Below are 22,153 nucleotides of genomic sequence, written 5' to 3'. Positions count from 1 at the left end.
GTTATTCGGAGCCTTGGATTGGCTAGAGGGCCAAAACAAACCCTGCAATTGGCCGAAAAAGATGACTGAATAGCAAGCTTGCTAAACTACGCCATAAAGAAACATATTTCATTAGTCTGTATTTGTAAATATTTTACTCTCCTGGATTTACTACACTCACTGTTGTAAGAAGACCATGATTGCGTATCATTATTGAACGTGAGAACTTAGGTGAGCTATGCGGCTTTATATTTTCCCGGTATCTTGTTTTAGAACGATCTTGATGTTCCTGTGATGAGTTGAGTGAATTAAACTCAATTCCAAGTGTTTATTGTCATATGCACAGTAAAGTTGCGAGCGAAAAAGAAAATAGAAACTAAGGAATGGTTGGCATTTCTTGAATCCCAAGACTTTAACCTCCCGAATGATATTTGAAACGATGCATTTGAGTGACACCGTACGGACACCGCATCCGCACGTGTCTACGACACGTATTTGCTTCTTTGCAAGCTTTGGGAATGTTAAGGGGGTAATAAGTTATACAGTAGTCATATAAAAAAGAAAAAAAACAACTCTTAAACACAAACTATTACAATTCTTTATCAATTTACTAGCCTGAAATTTGGTTCATTAAAACAACATACACAAGGTTTCTGTTGCAACAAAAGTACTCAAACTACATTTTCTGTAACACTGAGATGAGTTTATTTCGCAAAAAAGGAAATTTGAAAATTTCCAACTTCACACTTGTTAGCTGGATGCTGACAACTCATATTTGACATTGTAGTTTTATCTTTTTTTTTTTTTTTGGTTTGAACAAATGTATTGACACTAAAAACAGAAAACAATCATGACAATCTCAACAGCAATTAGATAGATAGATAGATAGATACTTTATTCATCCCCTAAGGGAAATTCACATTTCCAGCAGCATCCCTGAGCTGAGAACAGTACAATAATAAAGCCAAAAGAATACAATATACAAATACCCAGTGTGACGTGCAAATGCCCACTGTAGCGTGTTATATAGAGTAACTAAATAGTGCTACACAGAATACATTTTGCAGTAAGATTCGGTAATATCCAATGTAGGTGGTGTGGTTTAATGTGGGCCTTTACTCTGCCGGGTGGAATTAAAGAGCCTCATGGCATGAGGAAGAAAAGATCTCTTCAGTCTGTCCGTAGTACAAGACAGTGACAGCAGTCTGTCGCTGAAATTGCTCTTCTGTCTGGAGATAATGCTGTGTAGTGGATGCGATGGATTGTAGTGGTGTGGTAGCACATTCACAATATTATATTCCAATATTACGTTTTTAACAGCAAACACAAAGTGAGGTTTGAACAAACCTTCTCGAAAATCAAACATATTCACAATTTCATTATATAACATCTTTGTTAGTGTCAATAGATCTGTCCAGGCCAAAGTCAATTGTCCTCGGTCTGAACAAATCCACCGACACCAACAGCAGCAAAACACAGCCATCAAGCATATTCACAATTTTTTTATATTTGACAATATGACGTGACGATCTTCTGCATCAGGAAGCAGTGTATCACTAAATGACTAATTGCCGTGGCATAACAGCAAAACTAAAATAGGGACAAAGCACTGTTGGATGACAGTTACCTAAAACACTCCTTGCAGTTACTTATTTTCAGAGTTTTTTGTGGAAGTTTTTGTCTAATCTTAAATCTTAAGCAATTTTACAGTATGTCCTACCCAATCTTGTTTTGATGGACATCAGGAGGAAAAGAGGAGGAATCACGGATTTGAACGAACACAGTGTGTTACTGTTAAAAATAGAAAAGAGTGGCAGTATTGTTCAAGTACTGCTACCATGCAGTGAAAAACAACCTGGAATTCAAACGTCTCTATTGGTTGCAAGCAAAGAAGCAGAAACGTTTGTACTCAAAGGCCAAGTGTGGAAGCCAGCGCCATGTATGGGAACGGACAAGCATTTTGTAGCCAAGTTCACCGCTGTTGTGCATCAGTAAGTTGGTGCACACTGAAGCGATCTGACAGATAATGAATTTTTCAGGGAGAACACAATCTCAAAAGAGCTGGACAGGGTATGTCTTAAAGAAAAGGGTGAAAGTTCAACAATAATTTAGAGAAAGAAGTGCTTGAGTCCAGCTCAGTTTACCTGATAAGTACAAAGCTTGATCAAAAACATCCTGACCAAAAAAGTAAAAATACTTAAACATAAACCCTTTATCTCATACATAGGAAAAGAAAATTAAACAAAGTTTGCCTAAACTGTGTTACGACATTGGAACCGCAATGCTACTATATGTATTTAAAATAATTGAGGTTTGAAGACCCATCATTGTGCTCTCTACACTCCCCAATTAGGAGACAAGAAAGATAAAAAGTGAAAAATAGTTCACTTCTTACATTTTTTCAAGTTAAAAAGAATAATAACTAGAGTGACCTCATGTAAGTTTTAGATCAGGGGATGATGTAATAATAGTCTGTAGTTTGCAATAGTTGGTGGTATGTGTAGCCCTTTGAGAATCTTTGTGATTAAGGGCTGTACAAATAAAAATTACTTGACGACTTGGAAAAAGGTTTACGCCCTCCTGCTTGGATACACAACATCCAATAAGAGCAATGATGATATATCAATGAATAAAAGCACACCAGTCTGATAGGCTCAGTTATAAAAAAGACACAATTAAGATTAGATTCAATAAATTACATCACAAACCTACAGTTCACTGTGATTTTATGTATAGCAAGCAAATTTCTAACAAGGCTGGTGGCTATTTTTTTTTTTATCAGGAATTCTACACCCTGTATCTTACTTTGATACTCATAAAACCACCTGCAATCGAGTTAGGCTTGGAAGACGTCCAGAAACTTTATCTCTTTGCGTTCCTACTCTATGGGAACAGCAGAGCACAGAGGCAAGGTGATATGCAAACACAAAGCAGGCCACGCGACATGTATTCCTGGGCTGCAACTGAATCTCTAGAGGGTCCTCAGGCCATACACAAGACTAAAATTGAGGGAGGGGGGTTTAGAAACACTGAATCCACAGGAAAATGAATTATTCCTAGCAAACAAAGAGGTTAGGCAGAATGCCATATAGTAATCCTCCTTGCAAAGTGTAGACCTATTTACAGACCTAAGGATCTCCTGGCCCCTTGCTCTGCTAATGTAGGACAGTATGAGGGAATTAAGCAGAAGGGGAGAGATTATACAGTTCCACCGCAGCTGTATTTGTGAAATCAAAAGCAAGTCGCCCCCTACGGCGCTCCTAGCACCCAACTACCCCCTCTTACTCATAGAGGGCAGATGGGCGTAGCTTCCAGACTGGTGGCTTGTCTGCTGCTGCACTACTTGGCCATGGCTTTGCATATAGAAGACAGACAATGCATTGACCTGCAAACTATGCAGATGATGTAAGATTACCTAAACTGGAAGCACCAACAGTTAGGTGTTTTTCTTTAAGGTTCCTGGCTGTGTAGTTTGCATGCATTGTAAACTAAACACAATGTTGCTTAGTTTGTCCGTCACACCACTAAAATATTAAACTATTTGATAAAACTAGTGAAAAATCGCATTACAAGGCAAACCATGGCAAAGTTGAATTTAACAGATGTGCAAAGTTAGATGCAACATGACCTAATCGCATCCAAAGAGGCAGATGAGATGAAAGTAATATTCACTCGATGCTGATTTCAGTGGAATTACTCACAAATCTAAATGAAAGGAATGCGTGCTCCTGTGGCCTCTGCTAAGCAGGACTGGAAAAAATGTTTTCTTGTCAAGCCTGGAGCATCAATATCAAGGCTAGTTTGGCAGCACTGTGAGACGTGGTAGGGTGGGCAGTAAGACCATTTAAGGGATGATTCATTATTAACTGACAGGCATTAGTGATGTGTCACGCTCCCGATATGGAATTAGCTGTTGAGGTCAAATATGGGGGGGTTGTTAATTCAGCGGCACCCACCATTCTGAAAACAAGTTAATCTCCAGACTATTGTTCTTATGGCGGTTCGTTTCTGTGGTTAAAAAAAAAAACATCAAATTTTCCATGAGCACAAAAGAGAAAAAAAATATTCTTCTCCCCTACAGCGGTTCTTTTGTCACAGGATTTATTTTCAAGAGAGTTTGTAAATGAAGAACTTAATGTTTCAGTTACAATGACAAAACTTTAAATTGTCATTTTAAATCAAAGGAAAGAGTTTGACAAAAAAGGAAAGAAATAAAATATTTACTTAGTTTAGGTAATTACTTCAACTTTTTTGGGATGTTTTTGTGTATGTTTTGTTTGTTCATAGTTTATGGGTTAACGTATAATTATTTATTCAAACACGAAGGTTGAAATGATGGGAGTAAGAGACTTGTTTCGATCCTCGATGGGATCGAATTACGTCTGACTCTTATTAAGACCACACTTGTAAAATTCGCACTTGCAGCAGAGTTTAAAAAATAGAAAGTATTTAGTAGCATGTAGGGCAAATTAACCCTTACTAAACTGTTAAACAGCCATTATTTTGGGATCACAGTGAACCGAATATGATACAATTGCTACTTTCTTCCCCCCACTGTGATAAAGCGGTATTTCTTGTTTAAAGACCATGAAAAAAACAAATTAGACATACCATTGGAACACTCATATGTGGGGGGATCAAAGAAACATATTTCTTTTTTCGTAACTCTTCGTGGCTTTTTATTTAGGCACTGCACAAAACAACATCAAGCACTAAACTAACAGAAGGAAACGACGACATATTTGCATAGCAAAACAGTACAGTAGAATGATGTACATGCAACAATACATGAACATGTGCCCAAAGGTAGTAGGCTGGAGTTGTTTAGCTCTAATGTTACTTTTCAACTAGCTTGAGGTTGAAACAGGTGGCGTAAGCACTCTTCTGTAAACTCTACTCATCATAAAAAAATTCAAATCGAAACTTACCTTGCAGTATACATTTAAGACTATAATTATCTGTTGTTCATTTTTTTTACCATTAAATTATTTTCTCCATCCAAATATTGTGTTTGATTGCACCTCTCTTAGTAAGTTTTTTTTTTTCAAATGCTAGCAGATTTACACATTTTCATAAGCAGTAAAAATGATAAACACACAAAAACAAGTACTGAAACAGTGCCATTCACCTGCTTGACGCGCATTCACTCAACTTTGCCTTTGTTACCCACGGGGAGTTTTTCTCGACAGGTTTGGACAAGTAAAAATCAATTTTGAAACTTAGTATGAATAAAGATTTCACAGAGAGAAGTTTTGAAGGCCGAATCAAGCGAAAATGAAAAATAGGGTCGATGACCGCAGTTCAAATGGTAGCTGCTCTACGAGCCACGCGGAAATGAAAGAGACGAGTAACAGCAACATAACGTAAGTAAAAACTGGCGTTCATTTGAAATGTATTAAGATATAAATACACTTTTTGGAAAACGTAGAGTTATTTGGAAGATATGTAACGAAATACCACGTAGTTTCAATGAACACAATTAAAGAAAGTGGGGGTAAAACAGAAGCAGAGTAGAAATGTCCCTTTGGCGAAACTCACCTGTCAATTCCACCGACAAGCTATGTGAGTTTATTCCTAGATATATTTTCCCTCCGTCGAGACGACACACTTGCTTGTATTTTCTGCAACTTTCCGCCCCTCTTTCTTCTTTTCTTCGCTAACTTCTTTCTGCCTTCGGGAAAAAAACGTTCTCGCCCTCACTCAGCCCCAGCGCACCAGCGAGAGAGGGAGCAAACAGCGGCGTCACCTCCAAGCAAACTCCGCCCCCTTTCTCATCGACCCCACCCTTCCCATTGCTTCAGCAGGACCTCTGCTTACTCCTGCAATGCATTGCGCCACCTTCTTTGTTCGCTCGGTCTGGAACTGATGTGTGGGAGCGTTTTTCTTGGGTACAACAGTACGGACGGGACCATTCACGCTTATTGCCACCATTATTTCATGTATTTAATTCTTGGGGATACAACTGTTCATAATAATAATAATAATAATAATAATTTCCTTGTATTGTCATTCTGTGTAACAATGTACACAGAACGAAATGTCGATTGCACCTGACCCGTTGTAGCGAGCCGATGCAGCCGCAGCCAACAGAGGGCGCCATGATTGTGATTTAGCGGCACATAAATGCAGGTTTGGGAGGATTACTTTAAAAATGTAATCCGATACATTTACTGATCCATTCATTCATTATCTGCACCGCTTATCCTCAGTAGGGTCACGGGGGTACTGGAGCCTATCCCAGCTATCTTCAGGCAGTGGGCAGAGGACACCCTGAACCGGTTGCCAGCCAGTCGCAGGGCACACCGGGAAAGACAACTTACTCACTTATTCACACCTAGGGACAATTTGGACCGCCCAATTAACCTGACATGCATGTTTTTGAGAATGTTGGAGGAAACCGGAGTGCCCGGAGAAAACCGGAGTGCCCGGAGGAAACCCACGCAGGCACGGGGAGAACATGCAAACTCAACACAGGAAGGTTTAATCTCATGACCTCAGAACTGTGCCGCACACGCGCTAACGACTGCGTCGCCATGCTGCCTACATTTACTGATTACCTGTTGAAAAATGTAATCAGTAACTTAATCTGAATACCACAGTATCTCAATAATGGAACTTAATTTATTTTGATTACTTTTGGATTATTCCTGTACATTACAACAAATACCTCCCCCCTAAACTTTTCCAGCCACAAACTTTGTCAAAAAAGAAGCAACCTTGAAAGACTCAGCATTTGGTTCCGTGAGATCTTCCCTTTTCCCTTTTTTTCTGAAGTGCAAAAAAGGGAACTCTTCGTATTGGCTCACAGACAAAGACGTTTTCTTCGTTTACAGAAAGTGACCCGACTCTCCAGCTACATAATATAGATTTGAATCCCCCAAGTCTTTATTTGTAATCAAAATAACAATGATTTGCCTATGTGCATTGCCATGAATCTTGCAATAGATTTATTCCATTGCGTGTCTGAATGAAAGTAGCCAGCACGCGGAAAAAATACAGACGCTCCCCTACTTACACTGACTCGACTTACGAAAAACGGTAGCTACGAACATTTTTTTCGGGATGTCGGAAAATATCCGGACATTACTGTAAGTTAGATTTTGTATTGTGTGCACCTTTTTCCAAGTTCAGGACATTACTGTAGTGCTTCTTTCCGCCGCTAACGCCGTGTGGTGGCGCTGTGAGAGGTCACCAAGCATCCACCCCAAAGAAGAAATCTGCTTCCTCTTCCTAGTTTGTGTGAAAGCATTCTATGATGTATCTCCAGCGCACCAATAACTATGACATTTTTATTGTTAATTATCTCGTGCATGCATTCAATATGGTTGGTGAAGTGTAAAGAAGAGGAGAGCCGTTTCTTTTGAAATGAAAGTGGAATTAGAAAGCTTGATGCAGTTGACAAAATGGTTGAATCGCTTTTTTTTCGTCCACTTTCTACTACGGAGGAGGAAGTTGCCAAACTGTTGAAGCTCATCTTCCAAAACTAAGTTAAACTTAACTTTATTCATCATCATAGAGCATATTGTGTTATGAAATGATTATTTTTTAGTACAAAACAATACAGGTTACTTACACAAACCTTAAACATACAAAATATAGCACTAAACATCCATAGGATTTGTTGCTACTTTCTCATACTCATTACAATGCATGCTTTTTTTTCTCGCTTTTATTATGCACTGTTTTAAAATAACAAGACAGAGAATGCTTTGTGTCTGTACAAATGTATTTCAGAATCTGAAGCAGTACTTGTTCACGCAATAATTTGCAGTACCTTTGCCACTTCTACTTGATTGGTTTTACCTCAGAAAGAATCCCACGCATCCCTATTGCTGACACTGTGTGATGCACAGCTCTTGTTCTCGTCACAAGGCCACACCTCTTTGGAGTAACAACGAAACCAGACAAGCCAAATGACTCACTTTAGTCGGGAAAATACTTACTCATGCAGTTCTGACTGAATGATACTATCAAATTTTTGTTAGGTGTATGAAACCACACACTCACAATCATGGTTGCAACTAGTGTGCAATATAATGTTTTGTTAAGTAAAAAATATTTTGTCAGCAGATGTTTCTTTTAAAAGGGGAGGGGGCGCAACAGGAACATAGGATCAGAGGAACAAAGAAGCCTATCATGAAAGAGTGGAACTGCTCCAGTAATTTAACAGTGAAAAACAAAAACTAAATGTAATATTTATGTTGATGACAATTTGTAAAGTTTTGTTCACAATGAAAACCAAAATTAATTTATCTGAAAATGGATTTTAATTTTTCTCAATGTTTTCATTCAAACCATGCGGGCTCCATAGTTTTGCAACCTGAAAGTGATGTTTAAAGGGATCATATGTGTTATTTCGCATGCTCCCCCAGTGTTAAATAAAACGTAATTTATTAAAAACATATAGAAATTGATTTAAATAATAAGCAAAATACATGAGCAATTATATAAACTCTTAGGTTGAGTAAATCGTATATTTGACATAACTTGATGCTCACCTAGAGGGATGTGGACATGATTGTCTGCCATATTGACACCAAGGGTACCCTAAAATCGAAAACCTGTCCTTTTGTCCTTTTTTTTCTTTCCTTCTTCTTTTACTCATGCCTTTCCTATTTTTCCTTCTTTCTTTTTTCTTTCCGTGCTGCCCCCCCCCTTTTCTTTATTTGCCTAATTATTTTGCCATTTTTTCTTGTTCTCTCTATGATTTCCTTTCCCTTTTTTTTTTTTGATTTTTTTTCTTTCTTTTGGCTAGGCAAAAAGATAGAAGAATGTTGCCTTTTGGTCACTTGAGTCTCCGTAGTTTGCTTTTTTGTGCATATTAGCCCTTATTTTCATATGCACTACACAATATAGCAACATTTGGTGGTTACACACTGGTTACACACTGTCCTATAAATTATCAATTGAGTGGATTGTGGCCATGTTGAAGAAGATAAAATATATATTTAAACTATTTAAATTTTATTTCATCTAAATAATGCAATATCACTAGATAACAATAAAAGGAAGTGATGCAATGCACTAGAAATTTTTAACAGCCAACCTATATCAAACTACAGTACTTTAATTTTTTTTACTCAAATCATAAAATGAAATTTTGAAATGATAGAACTGTACACGTTATTATGTTGAAAAATTCTGGAATCCCCAATTTTTAATTTCATTGCACATTTTGGCTTAAAGAAAGCAGTAATTATGGGTCAATTTCCAGGAAATCTGATTTCTAACTGCTATGATGTTTAGTGGTTTGCTGAGTCCATTTTGATAACTTGTAATTACAAGCTGGTAATAACATAATAATTACATGGTAAAACATAGTAATAAGATGAGATAGAAGCAAGAAAAACGGAATAAATTGTTGATGTTTGGAACAAAAATTGCACCCAGTCCAGGATGTCCTCTGCCCAAAGATTCCTGGTATGGGCTCCAGCACCCCCGCGAACATACTGAGAATAAGCACTGCAGATAATAGATAGAACAAAAATTGTCTATTGTAATGATAAAGATTGATTATTTTGTTCAGACTTGTAGGGAGTTGGAACCTATCAGTGTACAGCGGCCATTCATCAGTACACAAACACGACTCTCAATTAAAATGTAATTGATAAAACACTAAAACAATTATTTCAAATAACACAATGATATTGTTTGATATTGTCCAAATTTAAAAGCGTGTTGTCGTACTGTACTGGGAAAAAGTAAAAAGTTACTGGTCATTTTGCTTGCTTTCTCAACACTAACCATTAAATGAAAATGCTCTGACGTAAAAACAAAAAACAATTATAAGCAACCTCAAGCATGACACAAGTGAGTGTTTGAGTAATGTTTCTCCCAAGTCCTTGGCCAACATCAAAGCAGTTACAGTGTACAGTTACAGTGTAACATTTGACCACTAGATGTTACTGTATTGTGAAGTGCAGGGGTTTCCAATGTGGTGCCCGCAGTCACCAGGTAGCCCCTAAGACCAACTGAGTAACCCACGGACTGGGTTTGAATATCATCTATATCATGGCCCCTTGAAATTTTCCAGGAAATCTGATTTCTAACTGCTATGATGTTTAGTGGTTTGCTGAGTCCATTTTGATAACTTGTAATAATTACAAGCTGGTAATAACATAATAATTACATTGTCACGGTCGCCTTGGTGACCAGTCTGCCCCGCCCCCTGGGCAACAGCTGAAAGCAGTTCCACTAATGGTGGGTCTGTATTTAAGGCTGCATGGTGGGCTCTGCGGTTGCGGGTTCATTAATACTCATTCTTCACAGTCCCGGTCTGTTATGCCTTGTCCTGTTTAGTCTGTTATGCCTTGTCCTGTTTTAGTCTGTTATGCCATGTCCCGTTAAGTTCGTGCCGGAGGAACTCTGTATTGTTCTGTTTTGCCCCGGAGTATTGGGCGACTTTTATTTTATTAAATAAAACTTACGGATCGTCAACGCATTTAAGTTCTCCCTTCATGCCTCCTGCCTCTGTTCTGGTCCGGTCCCCTTCCACGCCACCACGCTTCGTGACAGAATGAACCCGCCAACAAAGAGAACTCAGCGAACGATCCCAGCGCGACTTGGGGAGAGCTGGAGAGCGCAGTTCGGCAGGCGCCTACTGAGTTGGCCTTCCCTGCTCGTTCGAACCACGGCCCCGCCCGTCGTGGCCCTTGCTGTGCCTCGAATCGACTCCCGGGAGGAATTGACGCCTGCCTGTTCGACTCTCATGCCTGCCTGCCCGACTCCCGTGCCGATTGCCTGCTATTCCGTCTCCCCTGCGTGCCAGCCCGACTCCGACTCCCAAGCCTGCCTGTTCGACTCCCAAGCCTGCCTGTTCGACTCCCAAGCCTGCCTGTTCGACTCCCAAGCCTGCCTGTTCGACTCCCAAGCCTGCCTGTTCGACTCCCATGCCTGCCTGTTCGACTCCCATGCCTGCCTGTTCGACTCCCATGCCTGCCTGTTCGACTCCCATGCCTGCCTGTTCGACTCCCATGCCTGCCTGTTCGACTCCCATGCCTGCCTGTTCGACTCCCATGCCTGCCTGTTCGACTCCCATGCCTGCCTGTTCGACTCCCATGCCTGCCTGTTCGACTCCCATGCCTGCCTGTTCGACTCCCATGCCTGCCTGTTCGACTCCCATGCCTGCCTTGAGTCTCCCTGTACTGATTTTGTTCAGTCTTTCCTGTCCTGTCTTGTCTGTTCTGAATCTGTTCCCCCTGAGTCTGACTCTTCTGAATCTGATCCCCCCTGAGTCTGACTCTTCTGAATCTGATCCCCCCTGAGTCTGACTCTTCTGAATCTGAACCCCCTGAGTGCGACTCTTCTGAATCTGAACCCCCTGAGTGCGACTCTTCTGCATCGGCCTGACCTGAGTGCGACTCTTCTGCATCGGCCTGACCTGAGTGCGACTCTTCTGCATCGGCCTGACCTGAGTGCGACTCTTCTGTAGAGGCCTGACCTGAGTGCGACTCTTCTGTAGAGGCCTGACCTGTTTACCTGTTCTGATTCTGCTCTGATTTTGCCTGTCCTGTTCTCGTCGGTTCTGCCTGTCTGTTATCCCCTGTCCAGCTTGCCCGCCGGACCCCCCCCTGCCGAGCGCCGATTCCGATCCGCCCGACGCAGATGGCGCCTGCCTCTCCCCGTTCCTGCGTGTTCGGAGGAGGGAGCGGGGTTGCCCCAATCGTGAGCGTCGAACCATTCCGGGGCGTGAGGTTGTAATTTTTTCTTTTTTGGGACCTCGGGAGCTGTCCCTTAAGAGGGGGGCTCTGTCACGGTCGCCTTGGTGACCAGTCTGCCCCGCCCCCTGGGCAACAGCTGAAAGCAGTTCCACTAATGGTGGGTCTGTATTTAAGGCTGCATGGTGGGCTCTGCGGTTGCGGGTTCATTAATACTCATTCTTCACAGTCCCGGTCTGTTATGCCTTGTCCTGTTTAGTCTGTTATGCCTTGTCCTGTTTTAGTCTGTTATGCCATGTCCCGTTAAGTTCGTGCCGGAGGAACTCTGTATTGTTCTGTTTTGCCCCGGAGTATTGGGCGACTTTTATTTTATTAAATATAACTTACGGATCGTCAACGCATTTAAGTTCTCCCTTCATGCCTCCTGCCTCTGTTTTGGTCCGGTCCCCTTCCACGCCACCACGCTTCGTGACATACATGGTAAAACATAGTAATAAAATGTTATTTTAGAAATGCACATCAAACTGGTAGCCTTCCGCGCTAGTAACAAAAAGTATTTCTCAGCTTCAAAAAGGTTGCTGACCCCTGGTGTAAAGCGATTGAAAACGAGTGCTGCATAGCACAGGGAAGAACACAAACAACAGACACTCTAAAGCAGGGGCCGTGAACCATTTTGACCCAAAGAGCCATAAAAGCAAAAAGTATTTTGATTTTTTCGCGAGAGCTGCACCATATACAAAACAAACAACATTGAACAAAACTGCCAAACCCGTTCTTCAGACTAAAGCTAATTCATCAGCACATTTTTTTCAACGATAACATCTATAAAATAATAATAATGCCAGAACCTGTGTCCCATGTGAATGAATATACCACTTAAAGTGTGTCTCCCTCCCGTAGTTACTTAAAAGTGTTGAGGTGTATTTTGACTGCCATTTTTGTCCTAGATAATGGTAGCAAAACAAGGTGCGAGAAAGTTATTTTGTAAAAATGTCATCACATACTGTAAACGAGGATACCAACGTATTTTCCTTCAGTGCAGACGGCGCTGACCAAGGAAAATAAGTGAGCGCGTCCTGTGTATAGCTCTGCCCATTCCTACGGCTCACCCAAGCAAATTGCTCCAGGTGCTTTTCAAGAGCTTCTGGGTGTTAATTTTTAAGTGGCATTTCATCATAAATTGTCTCAACAACGAACATATATTTTTGTGTCGATATATATTGGACTGAACACAAAATATCAGTTAAGTCTTCCCATGCGCAACAATCATTTCCATTATCAACAGTACAATCAATTTATGCGCAAGTTCTTGTCACAGACCAAAAACGGACACAGGACTCATTAGCGCTCGTTTCTCAGTTTTTATTTGAAAAGAGAGGGAGAGTAAGGCTTGCTTGCTTGATCCGAGGACTGACGGAAAACAGGAGCGAGCGAGGCGGGAGTGACACTTCTGTGTCGGACGAGGAGGAACGGAGACAGGCGGGAATGGCAAGTCGTTGGCCGAGGCTGGAGGTCAAAGGCGGTGTCGGTTTGTAAGCGAGGTCGTTAGCAGGAGGCAGGCAGGTAAAGGGGCAAGTAAGAGGAGGCAGGCAGAATGGGTGTAATCAGGTCCAGAAACAGGTCAATAACGAAGATCAGGCAGGAAAAGGACGAGAAGGCTCACTGAGCGGAATGCAACAGTTCGCAACGATCTGACAGCCACCAAGAGGAAGCCGAGGGTTTAAAAAGGGATAATCCACCAATCAGCTGTGCGGGCTGTTGGTGCCAATCAAGCCGCAGCAGGTGCTTCAAATTGGCAATCATGACAGATCTACTTGATCATATGTGGTTGATCATATATTGCTCGCGAGTCATACGTTCCTACCCCTGCTCTAAAGTGATCCAACCACACCATGTTTCTTCTCATTTTTTTGCCCAGCCATGCACAAGGTCTTTTTATATGGATACCAGTAGCAGCAAGATGGCTGACGTTGCTGACAATGCATGTTTGTATGATAATTCATGTAGTTTTCCTTATTATTTAAATCTTAATTGTTTTTAATGAATTACGTTTTTTAACACCGAGGCCCTAAATATACACATTATCCGTTTAAGAAACACGGATTGGGGAATCATGCTGTATGTCTGTCTGATCTGTGCAGCCTTTTGAGTCTCTTTGTGGTTAAGGGCTATACAAATAAACATGACTTGACTTGACCAACCTTTACATGAAATACTTACATGAAACAAATGTTTAAAGCATGTCAGATTCAGTTCAGTCATGCAGATCATGAATACATGTATACATCATCAAATGTATACCTGTAAAAAATTATTACCAGTGACCGTGACCCAAAAAACAGACTGTAAACAAATCATGTTTGTTTCATTGTACCTCCCGCCCATTTTAACATGTTTTGCCCTTTCCACTCTTCAGCCTCACAGCCACAGGAAATAGTCCCATTGTCCTTGTGAGAGGATGTGGCCGAAACCACAAGCTACAACTATGGAGACTGTGGTGAATTATTAATCGTTACTTACAAAGTGACCACACAAAAGGATGGCTGTGTTGCCTCCTCAATGTGAACCATTTAGACAGCTGACCTCTGGAGACATCCTCACACTTCACTGATGTTTACAGTGTTTGATTTTTTTTTAAGTCTGAGGGACATTTTTTAGAAACTTTTTAATGTTAAGGCGTTTTAATGTTAAGGCGTTTTAATGTTAAGGCGTAAATGCAATACAAGGATTTTTTTTTAATTATTCATCTTCTATACATTGGGTTATTATGAGGAAAAAATAGGGGACACAATCATTAAAATTATTATCCTATCAAACGTTGTATGATTTTGTTTTTACTCTACTGAGCTGAACTCGTCTTTATTATCAGTTTTTATGAGCAAGTTTCATCATGATGTCTCTGTAAAAGGCATACAAAGTTTAACAACCTCCCCATCCCTGTATGCCGAAATGACATCATAGGTGGCAGATGTTGTACTTACGATGAGTATCACTAGAGGTCGACAGCGTATTGAAAAAAAAAAAATTCTTGTCATGATTTTGGCCTTTCAGTTTTTTTAATCAGTTTGGCACACTGGCTTGCACCATGAACTAGTCTAGTGTGCTGCAAGAAATTTCTCACTTTTATTTTTTTTAAAAAACATGCCACTGTTCAATATCTTTGCTTTCTTACAGAGATCAGCCGAGTAACTGTAACAATTATCCAAATCAAGTCAAGTCACATTTATTTACATAGCCCTTAATCACAAAAATGTCTCAAAGGACTGCATAGGATTACAATTACACCATTGCTTGATCTTAAACCAACATACAGGCAAGGAAAAACTCAAAACCTCAGCGTAAGGAAAAAGGAAACCTTGAGAAGGGGCCTCACAAGTGGTAATCCCCCTCCCAGGATGACCAGGGTGGAATAGATTTAGCATTGAAATTAAATTAAATTAGTACGTGCCAGCAGACTATTATTATTATCATTATTATCATTATTATTTTAAATACACTAATTGTCTGTTCATTAGGTAGTACAATGAAATATATTGAATAACTTATTTGGTTTGATGAAGCTGTTTAGAATAAAATAAAAACACAAATAAAATAAATCAAATAAAGTAAATATCTTGCACATCACATATTTTTGTAGATTTTAATCATTTTCTTATTTTTATAAAAAAACAGGAATAATTTAGAACCTCGTCAACATTTTGAGTTCCACTGGCAGACAATTATTGTTCATATTTACAATTATGTTTATTAATTTTCTAGTAAGGGGCGGCACGGCGGCGCAGTGGTTAGCACATGTGCGGCACAGTTCTAAGGTCTTGGGAACCTCCTGTGTGGGTTCAAATCCAGCTACCAGCCTACCTGTGCAGAGTTTGTATGTTCTCCCCGTGCTTGCATGGGTTTCCTCCGGGCACTCCGGTTTTCTCCCACATTCCAAAGACATGCATTTCAGGTGGATTGGCCAGTCCAAATTGTTCTTAGGTGTGAATGAGCGAGCGAGTTGTCTGTCCCTGTGTGCCCTGCGATTGGCTGGCAACCAGTTCAGGGTGTCCACTGCCCGATGATTGCTGGGATGGGCTCCAGCACCCCCGCGACCCTACTGAGGATAAGCGGTGCAGCTAATGGAATGGAATGAGATGAGATGAGAATTTTCTAGTAAAATATAGTAAAACCTATCAACCAACCAACCAACCCACCTAACCGCCCATCTATCTATCTATCTATCTATCTATCTATCTATCTATCTATCTATCTATCTATCTATCTATCTATCTATCTATCTATCTATCTATCTATCTATCTATCTATCTATCTATCTATCTATCTATCTATCTATCTACGGTATCTAACATAGTAGTGCTGCATAAAAAACTACACTACCCACAATGCTCTGCAGCAGTGACCGAATGGAACACAAACCACTAAAGTGACAGCTGAGCAGCAGTAAACTTCAACGTTAAAACCCTTTAGAAGACGCAATTTACAGATACATGTAAGTTTGACGTTCTTTTGTTTTTACAGGTTAAAATGTCATTCTACAGACCAAGGGTGTTTAATCTCACTGAAACTTTCTTGACTGACCCAACTTTGTTTGTGAGAAATTTCCTTACAAGGGCTGTGCGGATGTCAAGGACACGGTATAAGTGAGGGTCCACAATGATGTTTTTCGATCTAAATGTATTAAAGTAGAATATAAATATGTGGGGCATACGTCTTAACATTGCTAATTTAAATGGATGACGAGTAACGACCCTTGCAAAGACTACCAGGTAGCCTAGGCTTAGCGTCGTTGGTTAGTTTTGCTTCCAGTTGTTTTACGTTGCGGGACAAAAAATATTAATCAATACTGTCCCTGAACTGCAAATCATAAATGCAAAAAAAGTTAACAGAAACACAACAAAAACAATCTAAGTACTGATCAAGTATTCAGTGTGTGTCCAATTTGCTTTCCTATTACATTAGTTTTGTATTTGTTAAAGTGTGTTGTGCGCCAGGGCCACCGTATATGCTCACATTTGACATTTAAAGCATTTTACTAAAGCTGTTTTCATTTTCAGAATGCCTATTAATGTAGAACTTATCAAATGAATCACTGACCGTAACTCTTTGAGAACAGTAATGTACTAATTCACCTTAAATTTAATCAAAACCTAAATATTCTAGTTCCTGCTCTGGTATCTGTATTCATGAAATTGATTAGAGAAAATATTAAGTATTTGTAATAGTTTGAGAATGGAAAATAAAGTTAGAGAAAAGGTACATTTACTTCAAAAAATAAGAAAAGACCATATTCGTGTGTCTCAAATTGTCAAGGTTGAGACTTGAGAGTGGAATAATGTTAGCTTGAGTTTTTCCTTGCCAGCATTTTGGTTTAAGATCAGGGGATGGTTTAATTGTAACCTGTGCAGTCCTTTGAGACATTTTGTGATTAAGGGCTGTACAAATAAATATGACTTGACTTGACTATTGCAGGTTATTTACTAAGACCGCTTACACAAAATTCACACAGCACAAACAAACTACTAAAGACATTCCAAACAAAATCTATTTGTGTGTGTGTATATATATATATATATATATATATATATATATATATAATGTGTGTGTATCGAACTTTGTAATGAGTTAAAAGATTATGTTGATTATTTTCTTAAGAATGATACAGTTTAGGAAACTTAACCTGATACTTAAGATTTCTGGACTAGATTCTATGCTTGAAATGTAAAATTAATTGGTAATCTGTCCCATTCTTTCCGCTGCATGTCTTATGGAGTAAATATGTCTGATTTTGTGAGCATGCAACTTCCACTTTGCAATCCAGATGAACTATGTTTGGTTAACCCATGCTTTAGTGGCTTCACTGGAACCTGATTAACCACGATATCTTTAAAATATATGATGGCCTATTTATCTCACTTGAGCCACAAGTAAAACGCCACAAGTAAAAAGTGTGATATAGACACCCAAATCTTTTGGCCAATATCCGTTTTATTTTATGCTCTCGGATTTGCTGGGAGATATCCAACCTTAAACATTATGCTAAATACTCTTAGGGATCATTTCTATAGTTTTTGACTTAGCCATGATCTTTGATTTTTGCAATCCGGAGATGGAATAAGAGCTTGCTCTGTCCACTCCACGCATCGGCCCGGTATTGAAGTACTTCCGGGAACGGTGCATTCGCAATGATCGCAGCAAGGCTTTAGGGCTAGGACCTTAGCTTGGCCTTTTGGCTGAGAGTAAGTGTCCCGGCTCCTAGGCTTTGTAGCATATTATGAACTGACCGATAACGGATAATGGATAATGAATAACGAAGATAGAACAATAACCCTTAAAAACCCCACTATGCTAAACTCTTAAATGTTGAAGAGTGCAACAACCTACTGCACATAGGTCAGGGGTCGGGAACCTATGGCTCGCGAGCCATATATGGCTCTTTCTATGAGTATCTGTGGCTCAAAGACAAATTTGATTGCATGCAAAATTTCTCCATTTTGTTCAAAACCTGCGTCGTTCATCCTTTACAGGCACATGCAAATCCAAACCAAAGCTAAATATCATAGTATTACTTTGCAGTATATATAGGGCACGTTTTTCACTACAATTTACAGTCACGGTGTCACACAAAAAAAGGGGGAAAAAAACTCGTTTTGGCTGTACAACGCTAAAGAATCCTTTATATAAAAGTTCACTATATAATCTGTGTTCAGTGTTCAGATACCTTATGATGAATCCACAGAACTGTAAATACGCCAAAACACCGGAAGAGAACTTAGTCATTTGATTGGGTGAGTGGGAGGGATGGGTGGAGCCATGCAAAAAGCGCAAGCACTCCCTCCCATCTCTCGCCCTACGCCATCTGCGCCAAAAGTGAGCTCATCAGGCTCCCTATTTGCAGAATGTTGTGACGTTTTTACACAATAACTAGTTTTGAAACCAATATGTATGAAAAAAAGGTTCAAAAGGAGTTTAACCGATCTTGAGTAATTGCAAGAAAGAGACAAGTTTAAAGTGGTATGTTTGTTGATTTTGGGACAGGGGCTCTGGCATTATTCTCTTTTCATAATTTTTATCAAATCATCAAAAATAAATGTGCTGAAGACTAAGCTTTTGTCTGGGGCGCGGGTTTTTGCAATTTAGTAAATTTGTCTCATAATATATGGTGTGGCTCTTTCCCAAAATAAAATTAATATTTTTTGCTTTTATGGCTCTTTGAGTCAAAAAGGTTCCCGACCCCTGACATAGGTGATACTGTTCTCCTAAAGTTGGAGGATTGATTCCATTCCATAAAAAAATGGACTAGCGTCAGCACTCATTTGAACGAGTCAGTGGCCCAGTACCTTAAGGACGTTATTCAGAGGACACACAGAGTAAGCCTTGCTTGTTCTGTCTCAAAGCTGCTAAGCCAAGGATGGCAAAAGCAAAGGAAGACGATATAGTCATCAGGAGCCTCGTTGCCGGCAGTATGAGTGGTGGTATACTTATCAATTCTCACAACTTTCGGAACAATAACTGTGACATATTTAACTGTAAAGGCCGCACAATTGCTTAATGGACAAAAATCAATTGTGTATGCCAAGTCAGAAGTCTGGATATATTCCTCTTCTTAAAACACAAGATTTAGACAAGCAAATGTTCTTCTTTCATCTTCTGTCAGCTTACAGATCTGGGCTAGCATCATTGTCGTACACAAAAACAATTCTTTTAATTGTAACTCTTGAGTAAGGATGAAGAAGAGTACTTCAGACATGGTTTTCATCACAAGAGAGTTGAAAAATCAAGTTTATAAATAGTACAAAGGCCTGTTTGTTGCCTTTGTGGGGTTTCAAAACGCCTCCAACAGTCAACAATAAGCACAACTCAAGGGCTGCCCCATAAATTTCACAAATTTCCATGATTAATTTCATGAAGGCATGGCTTAACGTTGTTGTGCACTGTGGCAAACCCGAAAAGCACTGCAAGCTATTATCACAGCTCTTCTCAGGGCTTGCAACTGAATGGGGTTTCTGTTAATGTATTTTTAAAACAGAAATCCCCTGCGAACTGTCATCCGATCCCCATCAGAACCATTTAACCATTCTTCTCTTACCGCCTTATTTCCATTGTCCCAAACTTAAAATTTCTTGGTAGCTAGATCCTCTCAGATGACTTCATTATAGATCGGGACATAACAAGCTACAACGAGCTTTTATCTACACTATTTGTGCATGTTTCTTAGTGAGTTTTCACAAATAACTCGCAACTCAAGACTGCAGTGTGCATTTCCACACTTTACAGGTGATTTCTTTAACAATTTGAACAGTTTAATTTAAAATGCTTCAAGCACATTTTAAAATTAACATGGCAAGATTATGTCTCGCACCTGGAGATTTTCTCAAGACTAGGTATTCTGAACATACTGTCATGTCATGGTCTGTAAAATAGCTCATTCATTAAGAAGAAAAGAAAATATTTATGAGTTTCTGCTCTGTTTTATTTGTGTGTCCTGGCTTCCTCACAACAAACAATCAAAAAAGATCCATTAATACATTTATGGATCCAATGGTCTCAATGACGGGTCATCCTCAAATTGTTCACGTTTACAAACAATTTAGAGGACACGTATTAGGGCCAAAGATTACCCTCCAGCCCAATGAATACAGTTTGTGGCTTGCTAAAAACACGGTGTGTTTAAGTATGATGTTTGAACAATAGTAACTGTAAACTTTGAAAGTTCAAGATAAGATACGTTTTTTTTTCTTACTTTTTAAGTACCTGTACCTTTCCTCATCATTCCACATTATTTGAAACAAAGTATAACATTCACTTGATAGTTTTGAATAAAATTACTTTTTTGGTCGTAAAACTTATTGACTATATTGTAAATCAACAAACCTTATTTTAATAATCAGTGAATTATCTGCACGTTGCACTCCTTTATTTCTGATCAAAGGTCAAAGTATATTTTATTGTGGTTAACCTCTTATGTCTTTCTCAAATATTTTAAAAAATAGTCGCACAATAGGTAGTAATTTGTATAGTGCATTGGTCAGGAACCTGCGGCTCGCGGGCCATATATGGCCCTTTTCATGAGTCTATATGGCTCGGAGATGAAATGCTAATAGATTAAATTTGTTCTGTAACCATCCAATTTTCAAAAAGCTCAAAGGGGAGTTAGGTGCAAGAATAGCCGGAGCAACACTGACAAATAAAGCTGTTAGGTTCCAGTCTATAAAGGGCACAGTCTTACCTGCAGTTTACAGTCAAGGTGTCACACCAACAGACCCAATTTTGTCAGAACATGGCTAAATAATCCTTTATTTGGAAGCTAATTAAATAATGTTTGTTCACTGTTGAGAAACTTTATGATAAAAACCTACAGAACAAAGTGTAATTACCCATAAATGCTAGCCAAGCACACAGAATAATTTAATTGGGGGCAGGCTTGGCGGTTTTGCTAGATATTGTCTTAAAGTATATGGTAAGGCACTATCTCTCTTTCAAAAAATAAATCTAAATATATGAATATTGTGGCTCTTTGGGTAAAAAAGGTTCCCAACCCCTGGTTTAGTGTCAGTCATTGTGTTTGAAGTACCTGTCTGCCAATTGGTCAGGGAATTGGTAATAAAATAAACTGATCTTTGACAAAATTTTCACCTTCTTTGTTAGTCTGAAAAGGTTGGCTATTGTCGTCTTCCCTGAACTGATAACCTTTGTATTTTATTTTTAATTGAAATAATTCATGTACAGTTTAAATATGTTGTTGAATGTTTTATGATGAAAGATTGTAAAGACGAAGCTTTTCATTGAAATAGGTTGTAATGAAAAGAAAATTGCAAATATTGAAATGACTGGGTACTCTAACTTGGTAAAAGTTTTAATGACCGTTTTGCTGCATTACTTAATTGTACCAATGTGTATTTCTCTTGTTAGAGCTGTATCATCCAAAGTTTCATGTCATCAGCAACCTAAGTTTTTACACTTCTGTCAACTTTGGAGCAATGTAGTAGTTATCGTCATTCTTTTCTAGGGTTCTAAAGAGGCCAAAATATCGAGTTTTTTTTCTGTGAACATTTTGTTTTTAGGTGATAATTATGGATTTATTACTCTAATTCCAGACTTTAAAACGGGTTTTCTCAGTTTATTTTAGCCTTTCCTAAGTGTATACTGTATACAATTATCTTCTTGTCTAGTTTTGTGAGTTGTTGTGCTAAATTACAAAGGTACTTTCCCAGTGTGAATCCCTTTACTTTATTGTGGCAACCAGCTGAGGATTTTTGTTTCATTGAACAGTAATGTGATGTGTGTTCTGAAACAAAAAAGTGTGTTTGTGTGTGTGTGTGTGTGTATGTAAATAATTACATTAAGTGTACGTGTAGTTTTTAATCCATCATAGACCCCACCACCACCCCATCCCACAGTTTTGCCAATTGCAGATCATTTTGTCCATTTTTTAAATTATTCTATTCAATTTAGTTCATGTTTAAGGGCGCCAAGGCAGCTGGGCGGTTAGCGCGGAGCCACACGGTGTTGAGGTCCAG

At 39.3% G+C, this 22,153-nt stretch overlaps 2 protein-coding genes and 1 pseudogene across 3 annotated transcripts in view; 2 read left to right on the top strand and 1 right to left on the bottom strand.

Annotated features, from left to right (window-relative positions):
• The window catches only part of jupa (junction plakoglobin a), a 32,771-nt gene extending 22,293 nt beyond the window's left edge, over positions 1 to 10,478 (bottom strand). The window contains exon 1 of one of the 2 annotated variants that reach the window (XM_088342434.1): positions 10,407 to 10,478. The gene's annotated coding sequence lies outside the window, so the exon portion shown is untranslated. Of the gene's footprint in view, positions 1 to 5,517; positions 5,704 to 10,406 lie in introns of those variants that run through there. The other variant, XM_088342433.1, reaches the window with a different exon arrangement.
• Positions 10,479 to 17,688: 7,210 nt separating this feature from the next.
• On the top strand, positions 17,689 to 17,818 carry LOC148361688 (U2 spliceosomal RNA; annotated as a pseudogene).
• Positions 17,819 to 19,044: 1,226 nt separating this feature from the next.
• The window catches only part of hap1 (huntingtin associated protein 1), a 32,892-nt gene continuing 29,783 nt past the window's right edge, over positions 19,045 to 22,153 (top strand). Inside the window, exon 1 of the mRNA XM_088342933.1 lies at positions 19,045 to 19,108. Within this exon, the coding sequence (XP_088199059.1) occupies positions 19,045 to 19,108 (64 nt within the window). The remainder of the gene's footprint in view (positions 19,109 to 22,153) is intronic.

This window comes from Urocampus carinirostris, chromosome 8 (genome assembly GCF_059441175.1).
Source record: "Urocampus carinirostris isolate Australia breed hairy pipefish chromosome 8, RoL_Ucar_1.0, whole genome shotgun sequence".
Classification (NCBI taxonomy): Eukaryota; Metazoa; Chordata; class Actinopteri; order Syngnathiformes; family Syngnathidae; genus Urocampus; species Urocampus carinirostris.
The sequence above is the reverse complement of the archived record's forward strand: the minus strand, read 5'-3'. Positions and strand labels throughout refer to the sequence as shown.